Source organism: Austrofundulus limnaeus, unplaced genomic scaffold (assembly GCF_001266775.1).
Source record: "Austrofundulus limnaeus strain Quisiro unplaced genomic scaffold, Austrofundulus_limnaeus-1.0 Scaffold98, whole genome shotgun sequence".
NCBI classification, from domain to species: domain Eukaryota; kingdom Metazoa; phylum Chordata; class Actinopteri; order Cyprinodontiformes; family Rivulidae; genus Austrofundulus; species Austrofundulus limnaeus.
The window spans coordinates 1,108,155-1,133,056 of NW_013952500.1; the positions used below are offsets into that span (position 1 = coordinate 1,108,155).

At 39.1% G+C, this 24,902-nt stretch overlaps 1 protein-coding gene across 7 annotated transcripts in view; it reads left to right on the forward strand.

The window, feature by feature from the left end:
• The window catches only part of LOC106520856 (sodium bicarbonate cotransporter 3), a 51,270-nt gene that overhangs the window by 21,072 nt on the left and 5,296 nt on the right, over window positions 1-24,902 (forward strand). For 2 of the 7 annotated variants that reach the window (XM_014013128.1, XM_014013129.1), the window contains exons 3-25: window positions 760-909; window positions 2,216-2,354; window positions 4,251-4,411; window positions 4,577-4,765; window positions 5,769-6,152; window positions 9,970-10,085; window positions 10,838-10,995; window positions 11,265-11,352; window positions 11,455-11,601; window positions 11,859-11,965; window positions 13,578-13,752; window positions 15,219-15,352; window positions 15,437-15,682; window positions 16,449-16,557; window positions 17,378-17,539; window positions 17,918-18,031; window positions 18,151-18,312; window positions 18,757-19,008; window positions 19,131-19,199; window positions 19,435-19,608; window positions 19,693-19,827; window positions 23,297-23,382; window positions 24,166-24,282. In XM_014013128.1, the coding sequence (XP_013868582.1) occupies window positions 760-909; window positions 2,216-2,354; window positions 4,251-4,411; window positions 4,577-4,765; window positions 5,769-6,152; window positions 9,970-10,085; window positions 10,838-10,995; window positions 11,265-11,352; window positions 11,455-11,601; window positions 11,859-11,965; window positions 13,578-13,752; window positions 15,219-15,352; window positions 15,437-15,682; window positions 16,449-16,557; window positions 17,378-17,539; window positions 17,918-18,031; window positions 18,151-18,312; window positions 18,757-19,008; window positions 19,131-19,199; window positions 19,435-19,608; window positions 19,693-19,827; window positions 23,297-23,382; window positions 24,166-24,282 (3,574 nt within the window). The remainder of the gene's footprint in view (window positions 1-759; window positions 910-2,215; window positions 2,355-4,250; window positions 4,412-4,576; window positions 4,766-5,768; window positions 6,153-9,969; window positions 10,086-10,837; window positions 10,996-11,264; window positions 11,353-11,454; window positions 11,602-11,858; window positions 11,966-13,577; window positions 13,753-15,218; window positions 15,353-15,436; window positions 15,683-16,448; window positions 16,558-17,377; window positions 17,540-17,917; window positions 18,032-18,150; window positions 18,313-18,756; window positions 19,009-19,130; window positions 19,200-19,434; window positions 19,609-19,692; window positions 19,828-23,296; window positions 23,383-24,165; window positions 24,283-24,902) is intronic. The other 5 variants (XM_014013130.1, XM_014013131.1, XM_014013132.1 and 2 more) reach the window with 5 other exon arrangements.

Here is a 24,902-nt window from a genome sequence, read left to right on the forward strand (position 1 = left end):
AGATTGCATTATACACGAATAAATACAGTATTTTTATTAGGCTTTTTTACATTATTAATTTTTTAAGCCCACTTACTTTTTGAAAGGGAAATTGCCCACCCACCCCTCACCCACTTTAAATCATTTGAGGAAATTGAACTTTTAAGCAACATAAAAAGTAAAGCTTATCCAACATTTATATAAACAAAACGATACAGAATGATGCGTTCCATTCTACAACTCCCATCACTTCCCATCATGGAGACTCGTTCATCTCCCCCTCTCTCTCTCTCTCTCTCTCTCTCTCTCTCTCTCTCTCTCTCTCTCTCTTCGTTTGTTCGACTCGTATCATCCAAATCCTTCTGTTTTCCTTTTCATGCTACATCTCGGTGTCATTCCTCCAGGGCTCCCTCTCAAATCAAAGACAGATGACTCATCTGTGAGAAATGAGTATTGGCTGAGTGTGTAGGGTAAAAATAAACCATGTGTATTTCAGAGCACAGCTCCTTTGTGGCAGAAACAATATAGGGAGAACTTGACAAAATCGGAGGGAAAAGGAAGGGCTGAAGAAGTCATCTTCTGGTTTTCTTAAAGTTTTTGACTTGGTCTCTGTCTATTCTTGGGATTTTATATTTATTGTTTTACTTGCAGCTTAATAAGATTTTAGAGAAAACTTTAATGTTGCTCATGTCGGATCTGTGGTTTTATTATTATTGTTGCCCTTATAACACGAAACAATCTGGCATCTGTTTTTTTTTTTTTTGTCTCTGTCTTCCTCAGGCCACAGAGCAGTGTACGTAGGTGTCCATGTTCCTCTTGGGCGGGAAAGCAGACGGCGGCACCGCCACAGAGGACACAGACATCACAGAAAGAAGAAGGACAGAGACTCAGAGGAAGGAAAGGACGATGGCAGAGAATCCCCCAGTTATGGTTGGGACTTTCTTTTTTACAATAAACGATAACAATAAATTGCTCATATTTCATCATTCTTATAGACAAAATGATGATTTTGGTAAGGCAGAAATAAGAAAGAAATTTAAAGAGTTATGGTCAGACTGATTGGCTTGGGTTAAAGCAGGCTAGAAGATCATTGGATCAGATTATCAGAATATAGAGTGAGGCAAGTTTGGCAGCATGGGAAATCAGAAGTGATTACGAGAGAATCTGAGCAAAGACTTGTTTGAAAGAACAGATTTTCTTTGTTGAACTTGGGTCAAAAGCTTCATTATGTGTTTGAACACCGTGGACTCACTCAAATCACACGCACAGGTCTGCTGGGACACCTGCGCCCACGTTCTTAGAATGAAGACAGTTGTGCAAAGGTACAATATGAGTCAGTGACAGAAAATATTCTGCTTAGTTTTCTTTTATGAATGAGTTCAGTTTAAAAGCTTTGGCCCTGTTATGTTTCTAGGTACACTCTCTTTAAATTGTTTGGTTTTGTTAATTGAATGTGCAATTTATGATAAAGTGACTGAGATCACCAGAAATACCAGTGGCTTTTTGTGAGGTAATTTACAGCTGATTTTATTGGAAGCTTCAGTAAAATTAGACCAGATCCACGTAGAGATGTTCTGTAACTACCAGTGTTAACTGATTCCCATAAATCTTTCTACATGTGATTGGATAAGCCTGGATGCATTAACACCAGATTTTGTGCAGCTGTTGCTTTTAAAGCTACTTCACTGAACAGTGGATAACCTAACATAAAGCAAAGCTTTTTATATTGTTTTCTGTCTTTAAAATGCTTCTTACAGGCAGAAACCACTGCTGCATGACTTTCACAGTGCCTAGAAATGCAGTAATTTGATTTAAATTAATCTAATTATTACAGTAATTGAAATGACAGCAATCCTCAGCTTAGTTTAAAAAAACTTGAAATCCTCCTCAAACAAAACACAAATATTAATCATAGCATTGCCTGAGCGTTCTCTGTTTCTGTGTGCCTCAGATTTGAATAAAACATTTATTGCAACAAAGCTTTAAAGGCCACTGTGGAAAAGCGCCTGACAGATTGAAGGCGCTGACATTTAGTGCGATGCGTGCAAGAAGTTGCTGCACAATCAAAGCTGGAAGTAGTACGAGAACCCAAACAATATTTTTAACTCCCTCGAAATGTGCTCAAATTATTACAAAATGGTATTGTTTATTACTGTAATTTGCCATATCAGGTTTTTTTTTTCTATTTAGCGCCACATCAGCTCTCTAATTTGACACATTTCTTTCACTTAATCAGATACACCATCCCAGAGAGTGCAGTTTATCTTGGGAACAGAGGATGATGACCTTGAGCACATCCCCCATGACCTCTTCACTGAGATGGATGAGCTCTCCTTCAGAGACGGTGATGCCATCGAGTGGAGAGAGACAGCCAGGTCTGAATAACCTGATGGGTAAACTGGAACTGGACTGAATCTGTGAAGTCTTTGGAGCCTAATATAGCTCAGTGGACTTCCTACAAATAAAAAGCCAAAGTGCCAAAGAGGTTTATATTAGTGGGAATTTTTTAGCACATAAAAGCACAAGTTAATATTAATATTTTACTTTCATGCACTGTCATAGAATTGTGTATTTAAAACAACAGATATTGACCGTTGACCATTTCCAATGACCATGAAAATGTGCAAATTAGAATTTCGAAAATGAATTTGCTCAATGGAAACACGTCAATTTCGAAAAAAAAAATACGTTTGTGGACAAAATGTTTTTGCGCTAGGATGAGGTGGTATTTCAGCCGTATCGAAATTGGTGTTTTTCCCAAAACTGCAATGTAAACACTTTTTTCGCATCACGGGAGTCACATGATCAACAACCGGCTGTTTCTACTGGCGAAAAAGACGATGACGAAGAAGATAACAGGAAGTAGAAATAGTAGTAATATCACAGAAGTAGTATAAAATAGTAAACTCACCGACTACAATTTCCCAAAAACACAACATAAGTAGCCACTCCCAAGTAGGGGCTTGTCGCTGGAAAGCCTCGATAGAAGACGCCGACGTCTCCTCTGATGAGCGCTAGTGTCGTGGTAGCAACATGCTATGTGTTTACATCCATTGCCGCCATGTTTGTAATGACTTATAGCGAGAACAAACATATTCACGCATGACTTTAATAGCATTTCTTCCTTAATGGAAACACCACAGTTGCGTAACTATGTTTTTTTTTTTACATTAACAGAATATTGACAAAGTTTTGCGCACATTTACAATGGAAACGCAGCTACTGTTTTCAAAGTTCACTTTATTAATTCTCTGTGAAATGGAGTTGGTGACGAAAATTCAGCCTGGAAGACTGCTAACCTTACCTGCTCCTGCAGACCTCCATCTCAAGCTCAGCTGTGTCCAATCGTCGCAACTCAGCTTCGTCCAGTCGGCTCCTGTCTGTCAGTAAATAAAAGCCAGTCACCTCGTTCACTCAGTCTGCGTGCCAGCTGGCCGTTGGCCCGCCACCACCCGTCCTCCAGCATTTGTCTTCTGGAGGGGGCTGCGTCTCGACTGGTGCTTCCACGTTCGGCCGTGTCTCTCCCCGTCCGCCAACCCATCCGGTCGAGGCGGATGGCCGCCTGTCCTGAGCCTGGTTCTGCTGGAGGTTTCTTCCTGATAACAGGGAGTTTTTCCTCTCCACTGTTTGCTCAGGATGGGAGTCTGTGATGAAGTCATTCAACACAAACTGCTGGCTTCTTCTTTAGATCTCTTATGACCACCACCACCAGTGTCGGGCCCCGGGGGGATTAAATCTCTACCCCTAACTTAAAGCGTCTCGTATGAGATTACAGCTTCACTCAGCGCTCTCGTCCTCTGCCGGGGTCCGAGCGCCGAACTCTTAATGCCATTTGTCATAGCATTGTTGGTCTGGTCATGTCAACAAAACTCCTAAATTTCATTCTGTCTCGTGTGAGTCTTTCCAGGTTGAATTCATAAAAAACTTGAAACACGGTCTTTAAACATCATATCTACATTGATATTAGGCGTCTACTTTAAAATTTTAACATGTTTTTGTATTCCAAGTTTTCAGAAGTTGTGCCATTTTTGTTTGGCACTTCAGTGATTGTTTTCTCACACAGAAAGCATGTTCAAATAAGGATGGATTTGAAGTAAAAGTCATTCAGTTTGCAATTTTCTGTTAGTCTGTGCAGTTTGAAGTATTTTGGCTGCATTAAAACAATGTAATTTTAAACTTTTAATGCTTGAATAACTAAAAAAAGTTCCTTCAAATGCTGCGTCTTACATTTTTGAGGATTAAAGTAAATTAATTTCTTCTGTGTGTGTCAGATGGTTAAAATTTGAAGAGGATGTGGAAGATGGTGGAGAGAGGTGGAGCAAACCCTACGTGGCCACATTGTCGCTTCACAGCTTGTTTGAACTGCGTAGTTGCATACTGAATGGCACAGTATTGCTGGACATGAGGGCCAACAGTATTGAGGAAATTGCAGGTAAATTCAATCAAATTCCTTTTTTATATACAGGATTCAAACATTCTGTGTAATTCTATGTTAGGTTATGAAACATAAAAAATGTTCTTAGGAAAACTCACGATGGTCATGTAATTTATCATTCCTGCATGTTTGTCTTTATGTTACCACTTCTGTGTGACTCAGACATGGTCATAGACAGCATGGTGGCAACAGGCCAGCTGAAGGAGGACTTGCGCCACAAGGTGCGGGAAGCAATGCTAAAGAAGCATCACCATCAGAACGAGAGAAAGCTCAGCAATCGCTTTCCTCTGGTGCGCTCCATTGCTGACATAGGCAAGAAACATTCTGACCCATTCTTGCTTGAAAGAAACGGTGAGATCCTACAACGCACTCACATTTCTTGCTCTTCCATCTATTCAATCACTGGGGAACGGTTCTTAAAAGTCCAATCCTGTTCAAATCCTGACTGTCAGCGTATGATGTGGAAGGTAAAAGTGAGCAAATGCCAGAGGATTAAGTTTTTCCCCTTGGTGGAAGAGAAATTTGGGTGCTAAAGTACAGTATGTGCTAACCTGTGTGGCTGGCCTGGCTTTGGGGTTTGAATTAATGATTTTTTACTCCTCAAAGGTGACATTCTGGTAACAATTCCTTACTTGTCTTGTGTGTCAGTATTGTATGTGTTTTTTATTTTTTTATTTTTTAAAATTTCTGAATGGGCACGGCCAAAAAATTTAATGTATGGTTTGCACTGTAAGATCTTTGGTGATCAGCTTGAGGTTTGTTATTGAATGATATGTCACATTCTTCACTTCTTTGCCTGTAGGCCTTGTTGGGCTTGCATTCTCATGCCATGAAAATGCACATTTGAGAGTTCAAAATGATACATCTCCCATTGAAGGTTGGTGGTTGCAACCTTCAATGAATGGCGACAGTGTAAGATGTGACTAAACTTATTTATGAATGGTTTGTCTGTGGCAGTGAACTCGTTTGCTTACTTTGCACTGACATCCTTTTAACTCATCCTCTCTTGCATGCAAGTCTCTAAAAACTCACTATAGTCAGTGTTTGATTAGTTTGCTAGGACTTGAATGCAACACATTTTAGTTCTTGCAGAGCCTCTGATTTATTCTTAGTATCTGCTGTGCACAGCTATGCTTTTAACACGTTAATGCAAGCATGATGCTCTCTACTACACCTCTGAGGCACCCATCCTTCCTCACTTTGCCTCTTCTTGGTACCATTCGTGTATTGTGCATCTACTTCATATGTTTATCCTCTTTGCTCCATCCCCTTACACATTTACCCTCTTCTTACCCTCCTTCTATTCTTCCTTTTCCTCTCCTTTTCTTCTTTTTGCCATTGTTTTCTCTGTTAGGAGAGGGCCTGTCCTCCTCTCGACTCTCTCTCCACAAGCCAGGGTCGTCAGCCTCCTCTGTCTCCAACCTCTCCCAAAGACGAGAGTCAAGAGTCTCCGTTCTGCTCAACCACCTCCTGCCCTCGTCTTCCTACAACAGCGGGCTTTCTTCTGGCCCCTCCCCCCTCAACACCCCGCACAATACCCCTTCGTTGTTTCGCCGTTCTCGGAGCCCGTCACGAGCGCGTTGCGCGGGCCTCGGCCCCCAAGACATCCCAGAGGTGGTCGTATCTCCTCCTGAGGATGACGACCCGCCAAACTCTGCAGAAGAGGACACAGTATCACCGCAGCTCAGCCGGCGAACATCCTCGGCGCTGCAGAACCTTGAGCTGCAGCCCTTAGAAGGCAAATATCTGTGTAGCCTGCCAGTGTGAGTCACAGCTTGAACAGAGAACACTAGCACTAGTAGCATGAAAGCCCTGCTACCTTGCTAACCTCCAGCCCTGCGATCATCTCATCAATAACCCTCAGCAAGGCTCACTCACTAAGACACTGGACTATCCAAAAAGTTTTAAAACTACGCTCTCTCCGCCTCATTAAATCTGTCTGTTCCACTGACCTATTTTTACACAGTCTCTGGCTCTTACTGCCCTCTCAACTTACTGCCGTCTCTGCAAACAAACATTTCCTCTACATAGTTTCCTTAAACAATCCTCAGCATGTTGTTCTTACTTGGCTATCTTCCCTTTCGTACTCCTTTCACTGCAGTTGCATGGCTTTCTCTTTCTCCCTCTATCTTCCACACTGCATCCTGTCTTTTCCAGTTTTTTTTACACAGTTGAAATCTTTTCACATTACTCAAGATATTTCAAATTAAATTTATCAGATGGGATTTCAATAATTGTCAGTAATTTTTCTCATTTTCGTTCAGTCTTTAAAACAGTTTTTTACTTGACTGTTGCAGCATTAGTTGTGTTATTTTCTGCAATCCATCTTTGGGTAGTTAGATATAACCTTGAAATTCCCAGTTATTCTTGATATGCATTATTTCAGCAGTTCATGCTGTGAATTATATTGTTCATACAGTACTTTATATAGACAGTATATGCTTTAAAGGGATCCACAATTAGTTGTAACATTAGACTTTGTTTGATAAACATATATTTTATCTGTAAAATAAAGACTGTAAAAATACTGTAGGCTGTTTAGTTTTGTCAATTTTTTAAAATATATTTTAACATGGATGGAGCCATTTTATTTACACACAAAGCATTCTGGGTAAATGATGATGTGGATAGGTCCTCAGTGTGAGCGAGCTATATCCAGCCTGAAGGTTAATCTTGGACAATATCTGACGATCGACTCTTTTAAATGAAACCAGAGAGAGTTGACAGAGAGGAGAAGGTAGAAATGACTCAGCCTGTAACTGAAAATATGGATGGAGGACAACAGAGCTGCTTAATGGAAGAAGAACCTCAGCTTAGCCTGTTAGCCTTCGCACTAGCAACAACACTGTATTGCCTTATATGTATTAGCTTGGTGCTAGTGCGACAAACTAACAGGCTAACCTGAGATCCTCCATCCATATTTTCAGTTACAGGCTGATTCATTTCTACCTTCTCCTCTCTGTCAACGCTCTCTGGTTTCATTTAAACGAGTCGATCATCAGATATTGTCCAAGATTAACCTTCAGGGTGGATATAGCTCGCTAGCAGCCTCACACCGATGACCTATCCATGTCATCATTTACCCAGAATGCTTTGTGTGTAAATAAAATGGCCCTGTCCGTGTAACATATTTTTCAACTTTTAGTTTAAAAATGATAAAAACTAAACATCCTACGGTATTTTTACAGTCTTTATTTTACAGCTGAAATATGTGTTTTTTTAAATAAAGTCTAATGTTACAACTAGTCGGGGATCCCTTTAAAATGATTTTGAGCAGCTGTCTCTTTAAAAGCCTTTATATTACAGTAAATAGTACAGTACAGTACAGTAAATGTTTATACTTGGATGTCAAAAAGGGCTGAAAATTGATTGGTAATCCTGAAAAGCTAAGTCTGGAATAAGTATTATCATTTTTTTAACAGGAAAGGTATTTAGGTACCATGAAATTACCTTTAGACATCCCAGTTTTTTTTTTTTTTGTGTGTTGTATGATGTATAGACTGGTTCAATACATCCTTAAGTATTTTCCTTATAGTGTTTTGACCCTCCATTATGATTTCACATGGATATAAGTGTCTCGCAGTTTGTGCTTTTCTCCACTGACATTATTTGGAGCCCACACATTCCTCCTCATCGATTCTTAAGAATAAACATTCTTTTGCCCGATTAAGAGTGTTGTGGCAGCAATATGTGCCAGCCGTATGGCCAAAAATATACTCCGATTAGTCATGGTGTGTTTGTACTCTATGTACTACCATATTCACACCCACAGTGACGTTTTGTTCTCCTGGAACCAGGCTGTGCCTGTTTATTATTAGCCTCTGTGTGCGTGCCTATATGTACGTCTGTGTTTTGTTTCGTTCTAGGAACGGATTTGTTTCAAAGCGTGGGTCATGAATAACGAGAGTTCACGTAGGGGGAAACTGAAAGGTTGGGGGTGGCCTTTTTATAGCTGAGATGCTTTTGTAATTGTACCCTCTCCAAGAAAAATAATACATGTTATCAGGAGGCAAGAATCTTGACATTAGTGTGGGATTTCTTAAAGCTCATTTAGCTTTCAACTTCAAATTATTGCAGTTAATGATGTGGCTTAGTGTCAACTTAAAGGTTGTAAAAGTTGTGAATAGTACGTAGTTGGATAAAAAATGCTGATAATGTGTTAGTTCCAATATTTATTGTTTATAAGAAAAAAAATCTTTTGATCAGAACCTGTGACACCCACTGATCGCCCACAACATTCAAACCAAGTGAAGAACACTTGATTCCATTATAGCTGCATCTTGCACAAGATGTGATATGTTAGCAAGCACGTGTTGTGTAATATGGAAAATGGAATATTACAACAGTTAAACGTCTGGGGTCCTGAAAATGAGACATAAAACCAACAGATTAGAGGAAGTTAAAAGATCTGTTGGTGATGTTTAAGTACCAGATAGCAGATGGACACTGATAATTTGAGGGTGCTGAAAACATGAAAATATGCAGATTGGTTTTAATGTTGTGGCAAATTGATATATGCATTTTACATAATAATTACAGTTGGAACTACTTCACTTTTTGCAGTTATTTAGCCTTTCAGCATCATAAAACAATGGGCATTTTACATTGTTACATATTTTTGTTGTACTCATCAGGTTAACAACTGCGTATATATGACTTGGTAAATCCTTTTTTAGATGTAAAATTAAAATTCAAACCAATACTAGATTACATTATGAATGCTTGCATACTTTTGACCTTTCATTGAGATAAAAAAAATGCTGCCAGTCTTGGAAAAGTTTGAGTGTCTGTATATTACTTACTCCTTTGCATCAGACGGAGGTAGCACAGTGATGCTACAGTTTGAAAAGCTGGTTTGGTTGAGCATTTCAGGGCTTAGTCCCCCTGAATGTAGTCATTTTGGCAGACACGGTCCAAGTTAATCCCTCTCATATTCCTAAAAGCTTTGTCAGGTATGTGAGCAATCATGCTCCTGGTTATCAGTCAGAGTTTCCCAGCATCCACTGGGGTTACTCCAGACTGGAGGATTTATTAAAGAGCAGAGGTTAATAGCCAAACGTTTGCTGGCTGCAATGGCACATTTTGCTAATTTGTAGATAATGTGGCATCATTCCAAGTTCCTAAGGCATATTTCAGTGGTTCAGTGTGCTTCTATTACATGACAAAATGTGAAGAAAAAAGAACCTGGTAAAAGAAGTGTTACTGCAGAAATTCAGAGGATAGTGGGCTTGTGCTATCCTTTGATTCAGACACATATCTCCCTCATTTCATCTGCTTTTTACGTGTCATTTCGAGTGCTAGCGTTTCCTGTATCTTGTATGACTCAGATCACAGCAGCTGAAATATGCAGAAAGCTGTGCACACACATATGTGAAGGTGCTTAACTCTGTGAACTGTCTGGCATATTAAGTGAATATTCAGGTAGATGGGCATAAAAGACAAATGGCTTGTAATAATGACAGCAAAACTACATATATTTGGTGAACCACGGAGCTGTTTTCTTCTAATAATTTTCCAACTCTCTCACACCACCACTGTTTTCCTGTACCTCCCAGGACCGCTCGTGTCTCCACACTCACTGCCAAACAATCTGGACAGCAACAAGGCCGTGGAAAGGAGGCCGTCCAAAGTAGGGGTCAGTAGAGAAAGCAGCAGTGTGGACTTCAGCAAGGTAACCTAACTACAGTACTGAGCACAGACACAGTCCTTCATGGTGGAATGGCCCAAGATCATCTGTGTTTTTCTTCCGTTTCTGGGCTTTCACTGACATTTCAGCATCTTGTGTTGGAAAAAAGTCACCAATCAAACATCACATATTCCTTTCGTCTCAGCTCAGTGAAAGGCAAATTTGCTCCTCCTTTAATGGACAAAGAATTAATCATCGAATAAACAAAACTGTAGGTGGTTATGTAATGGTTTAGTTTTAAAATGTCCACCTCCATTGCATGACTTCCATTCACTCCCCTGTTTTGTAGTGTATCATCCTCTAACTAAAATGGCACACTGCCAATAGTTGCTGTTATAAAACCAGTCATTATGCCTGCCAAAAATAGGGAGCAGTTTGTATATGAGTCAAAGAATACAGCAGGGTAGAGGCATACTTGTTCCTGCACAGGCATTGCATTAGTATTTAGTAACAACAGATATTTACTTGGAGAATAGGATAAGATTTGGTTCACAACAATGGACTATCTTTGCTCAGCACTATTTAGTTGTATGTGTTCCTACTGAAACTCCTTAGGTTTGTTGCCAATCCCCGTTTTACCATTGTTTCATATCTTTTTGCATGGGTTTGTGTCTGCATGTAGTGGTCTGCTCTTTTTTGTTTTCTCTGCCACAACTTCCTCGTTCTCTACTTTTTAAAAAAAAAATTTTACTTTTTGTTTGCTTTTATATGAATCCAAAATACATTATGGATTTCAGGTGGACATGAATTTCATGAGAAAGATTCCTCCGGGCGCTGAGGCCTCTAACGTGCTTGTGGGCGAAGTGGACTTTTTGGAGAAGCCCATAATTGCATTTGTACGATTGTCTCCGGCAGTCCTTATCACAGGCCTCACTGAGGTGCCCGTTCCCACAAGGTACGGTAATCTCAAATTGCACGACTTTACTTTTAAAATTAGGTGTCCAGTAAAAGTCACTTAAGTAATTACACTCTGGAAGCAAACGGGCAAAGTCATTTGTAAAAGTTATGATTGCATTTGACTTATTTAGCCTGGGGATTTACCAATGTTTTTTTTTTCATAACTCTGTTTCTTTTGCTTAAATTCAATAAAAGTGAGAAAAGATGTGGTGTATGGTGCTTTGCCACATAAATAGTTGATGTGTTAAATTAATGTCTTTTGCAAAGGTTTCTTTTCCTCCTTTTGGGCCCTCATGGTAAAGGACCACAGTACCATGAAATTGGCAGATCTATGGCAACACTAATGACAGATGAGGTGAGAGATGACTGATTCTTCAAGTCCTACTTTTTCCATTTTAAACCACTTTAAGTCTTAAAGTTCATTACAGCTAAGTTTGGATGTTTATTCACCGTTTAGATTTTTCATGATGTTGCTTACAAAGCCAAAGATCGAACAGATCTACTATCTGGGATAGATGAGTTCCTCGATCAGGTGACTGTCCTGCCCCCTGGAGAATGGGACCCCACAATCCGAATTGAGCCCCCGAAAAATGTCCCATCTCAGGTTAGCAAGTCTCTCTTTTGACGTTTTGGTCAGGATTCCTTTGTGAATAATATCTGATTGTATGTCTTTGATTTGGTTGGTTGAGAATTGATTTGCAGACAAATCAGTGTCCAGTAGACACTTCCTACAAGCTGATAAAAGCGAGATTAGAACGGCTGCTACTTATCAATAGATTCATCGTTGAACGCTGCCTTGCCAGATTTCACTAACAACTCTTCCTCCATACATGTTTTATTTGCATGTCTTTTGACCTTTAGTCAAAGAGAAAGAGACCACCCCAGCCTAATGGCTCTGCAGCTTCAGATGGAGAGCAGGAAAAAGGGGATGACCACCATGCAGGACCAGAGCTTCAAAGGACTGGGAGGTTGAGTATAGTACACTTTCATGGTCCAAATTTACACTCAAAAATGTGATTTCTGTTCATTTATAACCTTATCGTTTTATTTAAATGAAAACATTAGTTAAATTGACAAAAATGCCAAAGGTAGCATTAGCAGGCATAAAAAAATGTGATTTTGTTGCCATGTAAGGGGTGATTAAATAGGCATGAATCCAAACAAAAAGTGGATGATTCCAGTTGAATAGAAAGATGGAGGTCTTGTTATTGTTTAGGACTACATTTTAGCCAGTGATGTTGAGAGGTTTGACAAAATTGTTGGACTTATATCTGCAGAAAAGTACTTTTTTAACCAACATTACCTTTGTGTAAGAGCAGAGGGTCAAAATGGATCCAGTTAAAGATGACAAATTCAGATTTAGAAAATCAAATACTTTTTTGTAGCCAGTAATAAGTAAGTCAATAACTTCCAAATTAAAAAAAATAACTAATTTGTCACTACTTTTCAATCAACAGGTTTTAAATAAATGCAACCTAAGACACAAAGCAAGCCAGGCAACACTACAGCTGAGTGTTCATCTTTGACATTGTACATTAATTATCTTTTATGTGCTTTTAATGATTTTATGATTCCTCATTAAATAACAGCAGAACAGATAAAACAAACTGCTTCATTCTAAAATTATATAAAAACATATTTAGCAAAGTAATTAGATATTAATTGAATCAGGTTTATAATTGATGTTTTTGTTGCTGATTTTTGCTTTTGTTAGATATTGAATCAAACATTTTTTCAACCCAACATTACCATTGTTTGAGCAAATAAATGGCTGTGCTTTGTGCTTATAAGCTGCTGACATTGGTAGTGAACTGATGGCGAGTCTCTAGAGCCAGAGCCAGCAGCAAGGAGAAAGTGTTTATTTGAAACGTCACACAAATGCACACGGCCTGCGCACACACACACATCTATTGGGAGGCACTGTATTATTTACAGAATCCCACTCCTTACTATAAAAGGTTTTGCGCTATGAGGGGAGCTACTGGAGGAGGGTTGGGTGAATTGGAGAGCAGGAAGTGAATGTAAAGAGAGCTTTTGAAAACACGTGCTTCACAAAAGAGACAGCAGGGGGATGTGAAGGCGGGCTATAGACATTTCTCCAGAGGGGTGTGTGTGTGGGGGGAGAAGAAAATTAAAAAGGACCTCACAGCTGAGCTGTTGGGTAGGTGTAAAAACATATTCCAGGTGAGAAATGAATATGAGAAATAGAACCCCAGAAAGGCAAAATGAAAAGAAACACAGAGATTTGCAAGGTTAACAGTCAGATTTTTATCTGTTTATTATTAACCCATTAATCATATAAAAACATCACAATAGAACTATTCAGTACCACTTTGATGCAAGAAAGAAAGGCAGCTGCTTTAACTGTGATCCTAATTTTGGTCTGTCGTGTCTTCTGATCTTGGTTATTCATGCAAAAGGAAGAAAAAGACTCTTCAGCATGAAGAGAGTTAAGCTTCTCTATTAAACACTCTTCAGGCCTAAAAATACATGATAAAAATCACCTCCTTTGATCTGTAATGATATGTTGCAGTACTATTTGAGCAATTCCAAACACAACGTGCTTCTTTCCTCCTCCAGGATTTTTGGAGGTTTGGTTCTGGATGTGAAGCGGAAAGCACCCTTCTACTGGAGCGACATTAGGGACTCACTCAGTCTTCAGTGTCTGGCCTCGATCCTTTTCCTGTACTGCGCCTGCATGTCCCCCGTCATCACATTCGGAGGTTTGCTCGGAGAGGCCACAAAAGGCAACATAGTGAGTTCTGAGGATCGGCACTGAAATGGCAATATTTGTGCTTTTTATGAACCTGGTGAGAATTAAACTCTAATCCCTCAGTTTCAGGATGTTTAGAGTGCAGACAAAAGGTTTGTTTCTAGAATGAGAATCACTATTATTCTCTAGAAACTCAGTCTAACTTGTGTGTCTGTATATATAAAAAAGCACCACCTATGTTAATAAGTAGCTGCACTGCTTCTAACTGTGAATTCCCTTCAGCTTTGGTCTAACAAAGGCTTCCCATGGTGTGTCTACGCATTAGTGTGTAGCATAGAAAATTAATTATTATCATTAAACTCAGTTTCCTACAGCTAAAGAGCAACCATCATTAAAACTACAAAATAAAGGGCTTGAACTCAAGAACCAATTAGACCTAAAATATTTCCATTATTCTACATGAGGAACCATAAAAATACCAATTTGTTAAAATCAGAGTTAAGATAAAATAATAGAGGAACAAACTAAATCTAAAGCAACTTGATCAAATAATTAAATGATATAGGACAGTAAATGCAAATGTACAATGTAATTTTATTAAAATGGGGGTATTATGTATTTTAAGGCACATAGTTCAATTCTATTCCACAATCAAGTATCTGTTACCTTCAGTTGTTATGAAAACACTGCATATATCAAAAATAAATGTGACTTTGCATCATAGCCTTTCAAAATGCCTTGAAATTGGCCTTTGTCTCTTTAAGAACTTCCTGCTGCTTCTGACTCTCCCACTTCAGCACGTCTTCCCAACAATGCTTTGAGGGAGGGGTGCGCTGTGGGGCAGGGAGGAGCTTTGTGTAAATAGGCAGCGCTTTGTACCACTACACGTTTAGGCAGCTCCACATGGCTCCCACAGGAGAGTCAAGGATTTCTCAAACGTTCATGAATGAGTCATAGCAACAGAATGGGTATGGTTTTGATGAGGGAATGACCAAAAAAAAAAGTCGATTTTGCATAATACCACCACTTTAAATGAACAAAATTGATAAATAGTTACATAGGCATGGAAATAAAATCATGTTTTCAAATGATCAACACATTCCAGTCTGTAATGTTTATCTTGCTACTGTTCAATATACTGTTGCTCCCCTCTCTTCTTCCTGTCCCTGCTGTTTATCCAGATGCCCTTACTGTTAGCACAGACACTGCCGGTCATCTGATGTGTGAAATGTGTCTAAGTAAACTCAGCAGTCAAGAGCTTCACCGAGATATGAATTCAGACAACTCAGTGGGGTGGAAACTTTGGAACAGTTTACTGAGGCACTCGAACGCAGCACACAGATTCTGTTTGATCCAAGCTCTGTTTTCTGGTTGGGGGGGCTCTCTTCCTCACCTCTCCTTTTTTTTCTTCTTCAGCTTTTCCCTCTCAATCCTCCTCGTTGCCGTTTCGCTTTCCCTGTTTTCCCTTTCTCATTCCCTCACTCCGTCCCTATCCTCTGTCTCCACAGAGTGCAATAGAATCTCTTTTTGGAGCATCACTGACAGGAGTGGCCTACTCCCTCTTTGCAGGCCAGCCCCTCACTATTCTTGGCAGCACGGGGCCTGTTTTAGTGTTTGAAAAGATCCTCTTCAAGTTCTGCAAGTGAGTGTGAAAATGCTGATATTACGACTACCAGGCCCTAAACTGCATGCATTTACCGTGTTTTGTTTGTCTTCCTTTCCCCAGTGATTACAGCTTGTCCTACCTGTCGCTGCGGACGAGCATCGGCCTGTGGACAGCCTTCCTCTGCATTGTGCTGGTGGCCACAGATGCGAGCTCGCTGGTCTGCTACATCACGCGCTTCACAGAGGAGGCTTTTGCAGCTCTCATCTGCATAATCTTCATCTATGAGGCCCTGGAGAAGCTCTTTCACCTTGGAGAATATTACCCTGTCAATATGCACAACAACTTAGAAAATCTCACCTTCTATTCGTGAGTGACGATGCTAAAATTATACTTTGAGTCTTTTGTTTTTAATCGTCTCACAAGTAAGACGCTTGCTTTTTTCTCTGATTGATTTGCTTTATTGATTCAACAGGAAAAGACTACTAAAAATCAAGCCTGACTCAGCATAATTGCTGTTTTACAGCAGGTTCCTGTTCTGCAGCACATAAAACACTCAGAATTACAGCATCACAATCACATCATTACACACCATAGACACAAAGACGAACAAGCATACCAAATTTCAAAAAGGCAGCATTTGCAAAATTGGGACGTCTAAATATGAGCACAACAAAAAGTGTCCAGCAGATGGCAGACAAGATTCTTCTTAAAGGGCTGTAGTTTTGAAATGGACTTTATGTTTTGAGGAATGTCATTCCATGCTTTAGTGTAAACATAGAAGAAAGACCTCTGGCCGTAACAGTTTTTAAAAGTTGGTAATATCAGTTGTCCTTTTGTAACAGATCTAGTTGAATGACCACTTCCAGAATTTGATTTGGGCAACAATGCACAGAGAGTTCCATAATTGGCACCTTGGAAGATCTGATAATATCCACGTATAATTTATTCTCAAATGTACAAAATTGTGCAAATGCATATTATATAGTATACTACTTTAAGTGATTTACATTATGAGAGAAAAACAGTATCTGTGGTTTAGATACTTATGAGCATCCACTTTAAAAGAAACTGAACATTTTTTTCTCCTGAGATGAAGGTGCAGACTTTACCTGTTTGCTTCTTTTGTCCCCAGGTGTCAGTGTTCTCCACCAGCCAACGCATCAGATTCACTAATGCAGAAGTGGAACCATTCCGGATACCCCAGCTCCGACTCGATCCCGTGGAGCAGCCTCAACGTCACGGTGAGATTGATTCAGGGTGACCTCTAGTGTAGAAAACAGCAATTACAACGTTAAGGACGGTACGCACAGACCAGACGCAGATATTACCTTGATGCTTACACTTATTTAAACAATTTATACTTATAAAGGATATTGACATTATTTTTGGAGGAGAAAAACGTGTTTACATCATGTATTAAATGCTTGCTGCATTAAAAACAAGATAGGAAACCATGCTTTCTTCACTGATTAATTTATCAATGTTTTGCTTCAGAAAATTCAAGAGAAAAATGGGTTTTCTAAAAAAATGTGACCGACACAGTCATTAAAGGCATATTATTGCTAATTAGTAACATAAACAAGTCAATCTTCAGTGAGAGGACTGCTTAAACACTGAAGAAAATCAGGGTCTGAAGTGTAATGATCTTCACCAAAAGTTACACCATATTATTTTACATGAAACATGAAAAGCTCATTAAGTCTTGCTTTTCTAAACATGAAAATAAATCTGAAAATGGCAAACATGAACATCCATCAACTGTCAGATCCAATCACGAGTCAGAGGGAAACTAGGAGAGGAATACGGGTTCATTTAAGATCTGGAAATCATTCAAGGTCAACAGACTGGTGAACGTTGATTTTATGTAAACCACTTCTGTGTAACACCAGCTGTTAATTATAATGATTTATTCAAGGACACAAAAACGTCTTTCATAGCTGCAGACACTTTGGCTGAACTAAATCCATGACTGACATATCAAAACACTTTAATTTTATTTTTAGTCCATATAAAACAAATGAAACATCAACAATAAGATTTGACTCTTTTTATTGTTTCCAGATGTGTAACTTCTTTCATGGGGAGTTTGTTGGACCTGCCTGTGGTCACCATGGACCCTACATCCCCGATGTTCTCTTTTGGTCCATTATCCTCTTCTTCACCACCTTCTTTTTATCTTCCTTCCTCAAGCAATTTAAGACAGAAAGATACTTCCCCACCAAGGTGAACCATTTTAAATAGATAATATCCATAATACACATCAGAGTATTGAAGTAACGCCGATAAAAACAATTGAAGATTGATGTATTTAAAACTTCTTCTGTCTGTAAATGTTTACATTGCACCAGTCATTAGTATGCGTTAAGCAGCCTCATGCACAGAAGGAAGAGCTTCTTCTCTCCTCCCACACACTAACAGTTAGTTTAAAATTTGCTGTAGGCAGATGTTCATTTTGTGATTTTTACAGCTGACACAGATAAAATCATTTATTTGGTGGCTCTACAGAACTAACATGGTTTTAGTGAAGTTCCTGTCACATATAATGTTGTGTAGGAAAGTTAAAAAGATGTAATTTTGCGTGTTTGTGTTTCTGTGCTGTAGGTGCGCTCCACTATCAGTGATTTTGCTGTGTTTATAACCATCATGATTATGGTGCTGGTGGATTTTCTGATGGGAATCCCAAGTCCTAAACTGAATGTTCCTGACCGCTTTGAGGTGGGCACGTGGTTTCAAATGTTTCTGTTTTACTGCATATTATCTGTAAACAAGTTTTCTCAAGCAACTGTTTTCTTATATACAATTTGCGAAACGTGCTTTTCCCTCTTTCCATGCAGCCAACTTCAAAGAACAGAGGCTGGCTGATGGATCCGTTAGGAGAAAATCCCTGGTGGACGCTGCTGGTGGCGGCACTTCCTGCTTTGCTCTGCACCATCCTCATCTTTATGGACCAGCAGATCACTGCAGTCATCATCAATCGCAAAGAGCACAAATTAAAGGTTGGATTTAATTCAAGCTTTAAGTTTTTTTTTGATGCACATAACCTTAAACTTACAGCAACTAAGCTAAAGAAAACACTGAGTAACTTTGTCTCAGAACTCTGTACTAAATACGTGCAAAATTATTTGATTGGATTGAAATATATTTGGGATAAATAATCTGTATGTATCATTTATATGGGCACAATCTGATTACAATGACAGTTTACATGCAACCGACTTCTTTTCTGAATAGAAGTATTGAACAGAGTTGTAAACTTTCCCCCCCAAAAAAAACCACAGAAGAAAGTTCTATATAAACCACCCCTTTCATTTGGATTTCATATTAATTTTGATCAAGCTGACTGTATTTTTATTCCCATTGGCCGATTACTTATTTTTGTAAACATTGCTAATGTTCATGTCAAATTTTCAGTTTTGCTTGTTTTTCTGTATATCTTACAGAAAGGCTGTGGCTATCACCTGGACTTGCTGATTGTGTCAGTAATGCTGGGCGTGTGCTCCATTATGGGCTTGCCGTGGTTCGTGGCCGCGACCGTCCTGTCGATTTCCCATGTCAACAGCCTGAAGGTGGAGTCCGGCTGCTCAGCACCGGGGGAGCAGCCCAAGTTTCTGGGCATTCGGGAGCAGCGGGTCACTGGGTTCATGATTTTTGTTCTCATGGGTTGCTCTGTTTTCATGACATCAGTACTAAAGGTAAGAAAGACATTATTAGATGGATGTTCTCAGTTGAGAGTATTCAGGCATTTGTTTTTGTTTTGTAAAAGTGCCACGCGAGCTCTAAATAAGTTGCACTTTACTTTTTTTTCTCTTTCCAGTTTATTCCAATGCCTGTTCTGTATGGAGTCTTTCTCTACATGGGTGTCTCTTCCCTCAAAGGCATTCAAGTAAGAGTCTGCTCTGCCTGCCTTTGAAGATAATAAACCCTTTAAACCAAAGCAGAACAGCAGTCATGAGTTGTTATTAAAACTGTGTTTGCCTCCTGAACTTCAAAAACCTTTGATAGCAACTCAGAATCCATGAAAGCTTTTAAATTTTTTCCTCTGTCTGATTAACATATTGTCTTTTACCCTGTTGTCATCACTCTTTGTAGTGCTTTTCATTTGCAACTTTCTCTTTTAGTTCTTTGACAGGATCAAGCTGTTTGGTATGCCTGCAAAGCACCAGCCTGATCTGATCTACCTGCGCTACGTTCCGCTGTGGAAGGTTCATATCTTCACTCTGGTGCAGCTCACCTGTTTGGTTTTGCTCTGGGTAATCAAGGCCTCTGCAGCAGCCGTTGTATTCCCCATGATGGTAATGAATTCTGATCGTTTTATGTGGTTTCAGCTATAAGGATTGTTTTTTTTATGCATATTTATTTTTCGGTTTTGGCCCCAGGTTCTGGCACTGGCCTTTATCCGAAAGCTTCTGGATCTTTTCTTTACTAAGAGAGAGTTGAGCTGGCTCGATGACCTGATGCCAGAAAGCAAAAAGAAAACAGAAGATGACAAAAAACTTAAAGCACAAAAGCTGGTAAACACTTTGTTTTTCTTTATACATGTATAAGTATGTGGGGTGGGGGGCTGTGGTAGTGTGATAGTCAGTGCTGCAGTCTTACAACAAAGTTACTTTAGTTTAGTTTAGGTTTTTTTTTTAATCGGACCACTCATTCAGTAATCCAATCTATTTTTTATCATCTGAAGCTTATAAAGGAAAGGATTATCTTCTGCATAATGCCCGTGAGAGGGTTATTCATGCTTTTATCACTTCTAGACTGGACTACTGCAGCTCCCTTTATTGTGGGATTGATCAGTCATTGGTACATCATCTACAGCGGGTTCAGAATTCAGCTTCCTGTTTACTAACAGAGACAAGACGACATCAACATATCACTCCGATCTTGTATTTTCTTCACTGGTTTGCCTGTTTCTTTTGGAATAGCTTTTGCTTTTTAAATGTCTAAATGGTCTGGCACCTCCTTATCTTACTGAGCTTTTACAGCCTCACATTCCGAGTAGATCTATAAGATCTATAGCTCGAAAGCTTTTAGTTGTTCCCAGGTCTTGGCTTGTGACCAGGGGAACCTTTTCAGTCACAGGTCCTAGGCTCTGGAACAACTTTCCTCTGTCTGTGAGGTCTGCTGGGTCTCTAAATGATTTTAACCCCCAATTTACACTACATGCATTCCAGCTCCGCTTCGCTCCGGTCCAACCTCCGCAGCTGTAGTGGTCACCCTGGGTGGAATAAACGTTCCACCTGCCTTTGAACTTGACCACGGAAGGCCTCCTTTAAAGAACAGAACTCTGTTCATTTTTTATGGTCATAACATGTTTTCTTAAACAATTAAGGGACATTTTATTTCATTTTATTCTCTATAGTCAAGATAATAAACAAAATAGTAATGTTCTTTATATGTTTTGACTTTACATATTTTACTTAAGCAAAAGTTATTTCTTAGTTAAATTTATCATTTTATAGTTAAAGTTCTATGCTTAACTGAATGTCAAGTTATGTTCTTCTCACTATAACCAGAGAAAAGAAGAAAATCACAAAATATATCATTTTAATGTTTATTTTGTGTATGTTAATCAACCATTATTTGAATATAAGGTGATTATGTTTTTCTATTTTTGATTCACTATAAAAGTGTATGATTTTCTAATTATGCCTAACAGAGGTTGGTGTGAGAAGTTTCACTAAAAGCTGAGAGTTTACAGAAGCAGCTTTTGAGCATGTAAAACAGGTGGTGTTTTGTCTAGGAGGCAAACTTTCCCATGAGAACTTTAGACGCTCCTCTAACGTTCTGATTCACACATGTTAACACCAAGGTCGACCAGAGACGACTCTCTCTACCTCCCCTCTCTTATCTTTTCTATACTAACACGGGCGAAAGTCCGGCAGTCGTGTCTGGTCCAGGTCGACAGCCAGTTCAGTTCGAGCAGAGTCTGACGCGGGTCAGACTCGGGGAACTGTCTGGGCTCTCCCAGCAGAGAGCAGAACAGCGTGGTGAAGATTTTAGCTCATGAGCAAAAGAGCTAATCTTCCCACTAGCCTAACGACGACGCCAGTCGTGGGCCCCCAGCAACTCTCTTTGAAGTTGAGACTACAGAGAGACGCCTTTTGTTTTTAATCTGGAGAAGCCAAGCGACGGAGTGTCAGGTTGACACGGAACCGGACCGACCCAAAGATAATCAACTTCCTGGAAGTCGAGTCCAAAGTAGTCCTGAATGGTCCTAAGCGGGTCTCAGAGGTCTGAAACCTGGACACCTTCAAGCTTACCTGACTGACGTCTGAAAAGGTAAAGCTGAACGTTGGTTACAAAAGTGTCGGAGTCCTGGCTGTGTCACTAAAGATCGCTCCATCCTTCTGGCTCCTTACAGTATTGATAAGATAAAATCTAGTTCACTCTCCATAATAACCACTTTTCCTTCACTAAACTTAACTTTTACTTCACTCTTACTAAGAATTTGCCTCAATTAGGTTTATTTAACATCAAAGAACCTTGTTGTGTCATATAAGTTGTCAAATTAACGAGATTTAACCCTTTTTAAGTGTTAATGGTTGGTTATTCAACTTATGTAAAACCCTTTATCCATCTTCCAATGAGTTTGTATGTAAATAATTGTTTTGTAAAATAAATATCATTTATTTTTAGATAAACTTTATTGACTACGATACTCATTGTCAAAGTCTTGGTCATAATAAAGGTGATGGTTATTATTATTAGTATTTAAAATCGAAAAGAACCCGTTTCCTCATATATTAACTATATTAATATTAGTCGATATTAATTAGGTTAAATATGAGAAGTTATGTTGGGGTATCTCCTACACAGCAAATACGCACCCATTATAATCAATGAGAGTGTTTACACTGGCTGCGGTGAGCGGACGGCGATCCGGCAAAATTAGAACAGATCCTATTTCTGCCGGACGTCGGAGCTGCGCCGGAGCTGCGCCGGAGTCAAGTTTTAAAGATTACGTCGCACCAACAGGAAAAGAAACGAGCACAACGTCCGTATTTTCAAAATAAGACACTTTTAGGCAGAATAATTTGTCGGAATAATGTCGAAATTGCAGCTATATTAATAAATATATGGATATATTTCTACACAACTGCTGTCAGAATGTATCGTTCTGTTTGGGAAGCAGATGGAAACATGTAAATGAAGCATATGTGTACACACACGATACAAGTGGATTTTATTTTGAAATCAGAAGTTTCAGAAAGACGACAGCGAGACAGTTTCAACATAAATACCAAAAAGCCTTAATATTAATGTTTTCAACTGTGTTTGGAGTTCGTCTTTCACAGAATTAATTATTTTTTGCTGTTATCACTGAATTTCTCGCGTGATCTCCTTCCTGCACACTCTGTCATACCGGAGCGGAGTGGACTCTGTATGAATTAAGACACAAACGAACAGCTGCGACCTGCGCACCGCAGCGCAGCGTAGTGGAGACGCATGTAGTATAAATCCGGGGTCAGTCTCATTTCAAAACTCCTCTTTTTAAACAGACGTTTGGGTCTTGTTCATTCTGTTAATCCTGTACTTTGTTTAAAGTTCTATAGTATATTTTATGTTCCTACAGAACACTTTGGTTTTTATTGTGCTTTATAAATAAAAGATGATGATGATGATGATGATGATTCAGGATTTAGAGGTCATCAAAGTCCTGCATTACATGCATAACACCATAAAAAGATCATGGAGCCCTGCAAACACAGAACGCGCCAAAATTCCTCAACAATGTTTCAAACCGAAGCAGAAAACAAACAAGATAAAGCATTTAGATAGATTCCAACATGATATGGGGCTCATCTGTTAACACTGTCTGTGTAGAACAATGCATGTATCCGAGTGCCTCCGTAATGAACACGTCAAAAACATAGATTCATCTCACTGTTACTGTTCAGGCAGTGAGCATACATGCTGTCATTAAAACGGTAAAAACCAGTGAAGATGTGTGATGAACACCTTAAATCTTTTTGTTTCCATTAGGAGGAAGATTCCGAGCTGCAGGAAGACGAGGACGTGGGAATGAAAGTCAGGTTTTCAGGTTCAACCCGGTACAGTATTTCAGGGAGGTGAGTGGTTCCCTCCATTGTTTAATTGACATTGTTCCAATTTTAGGGCTTAGAGTCTATTTCTCTTAAGATGTAACATCTACTGTGATGTGTTTCATCATTTGGAGGCTAAATACATTTTCTGATTGCCTAAAGTTCTTTATAAACCCCAAAAAAACAAATCTCCTGAAACATTATTTTTTAGATCTATGCTTCACATATATCCATAAATTTGAATGTTATTATGGTTTATATTTAAAATCACATTATCCTGTATGAGTTGAAATGGTCATTTGGACAGCTGTGTGTTGTTCTGTCCATCCTGAACAGATCATTCATAGGAGTAGTGACCCACAGCCTCCCAGTGGAAGGAGAGGTAGCAGGGTGTGTGTCTGATGTCAAACATCTGACCCAAACCACCGCCTGTTAACTCTGTTTACCCAAACTCAGAGAGCGGCCCACACTGTCATCTTTTAGCTACTGAAATAACAAAACTCTAACTTTAAAATCACATGGCTTTACTTTCTTTAACTCTAATTATGTGCTTAAATGTTTGTCCCGTCGATGTCTTCCTGTATTAACTTTTCAACAAATGAATGTTTGTTAAAGTGACAGCATTAACTTGATGTATTAACATTGAAAGCTCTTGTTGTGAGTCATGTTTTCTTTTTTTTTTCTTGTAAATTTATTTCAGTGTTTCATTTAAATGCATGCTCGTGTCTGCTTGTTTGAAGTCTTCCTGTTGATTTGACGTCCACCTGCCTGTCTTCTCTCTGTGTTCGTGTTTGCACTTTCGGCATGCAGTTCTGATTCTGACCCCTTGGTTGTAAATATCTCTGATGACATTGTCCAAACGGCAGTGTGGAAAGCAGTGAACTCGAGTGCAGAGTCTTGTGTCCAACATGTGAAGCGTAGTGACAGGTAGCTATGTCATGTCCTGGAGTCCCCTCCACCACCACCACCACCACAGAGACCAAACCCATTATCAGTAGGAGACCACTATATGTTTATAAAACTACAGGATTTTCATGCTTCAAAAAATATATATATAAAATAATAATTTAAGAATAAATGCAGCTTTTTGCGCTGAGTTTCAGTCAAAATTTTATCTTGTTTTTTTTAATATGATAAAGGTAATTCCAAGTATAATAAAGGAGACATATTCTGCTTTTAAACATTCTTTTTCACATTTAAATCATTCAATATATAAAGTTGAACTGCAATGCTTTGGTCTGAATTCATCCTTACTGTAACTCCACAAGCCCCGCCCCTTTTCTGAAGTGTGTCTACATGTGGTTACGTTAAACGTTTTTGGTCAGTCCTGTTAAAGTTATAAATAAACATAAACACGGTTACCTGCAGATGTAGTCAGCCTTTTTCTACAGTGGTTTGCAAAAGTATTCATACCCCTTGAACTTTTCCATATTTTGTCACATTACAACCACAAACATAAATATATTTCACTGGAATTTAAAAAATACCAACATGTTTTGTATAGATGAGGCAAATTTAAATTAAGACATTTAAAGAACCATTTTTTC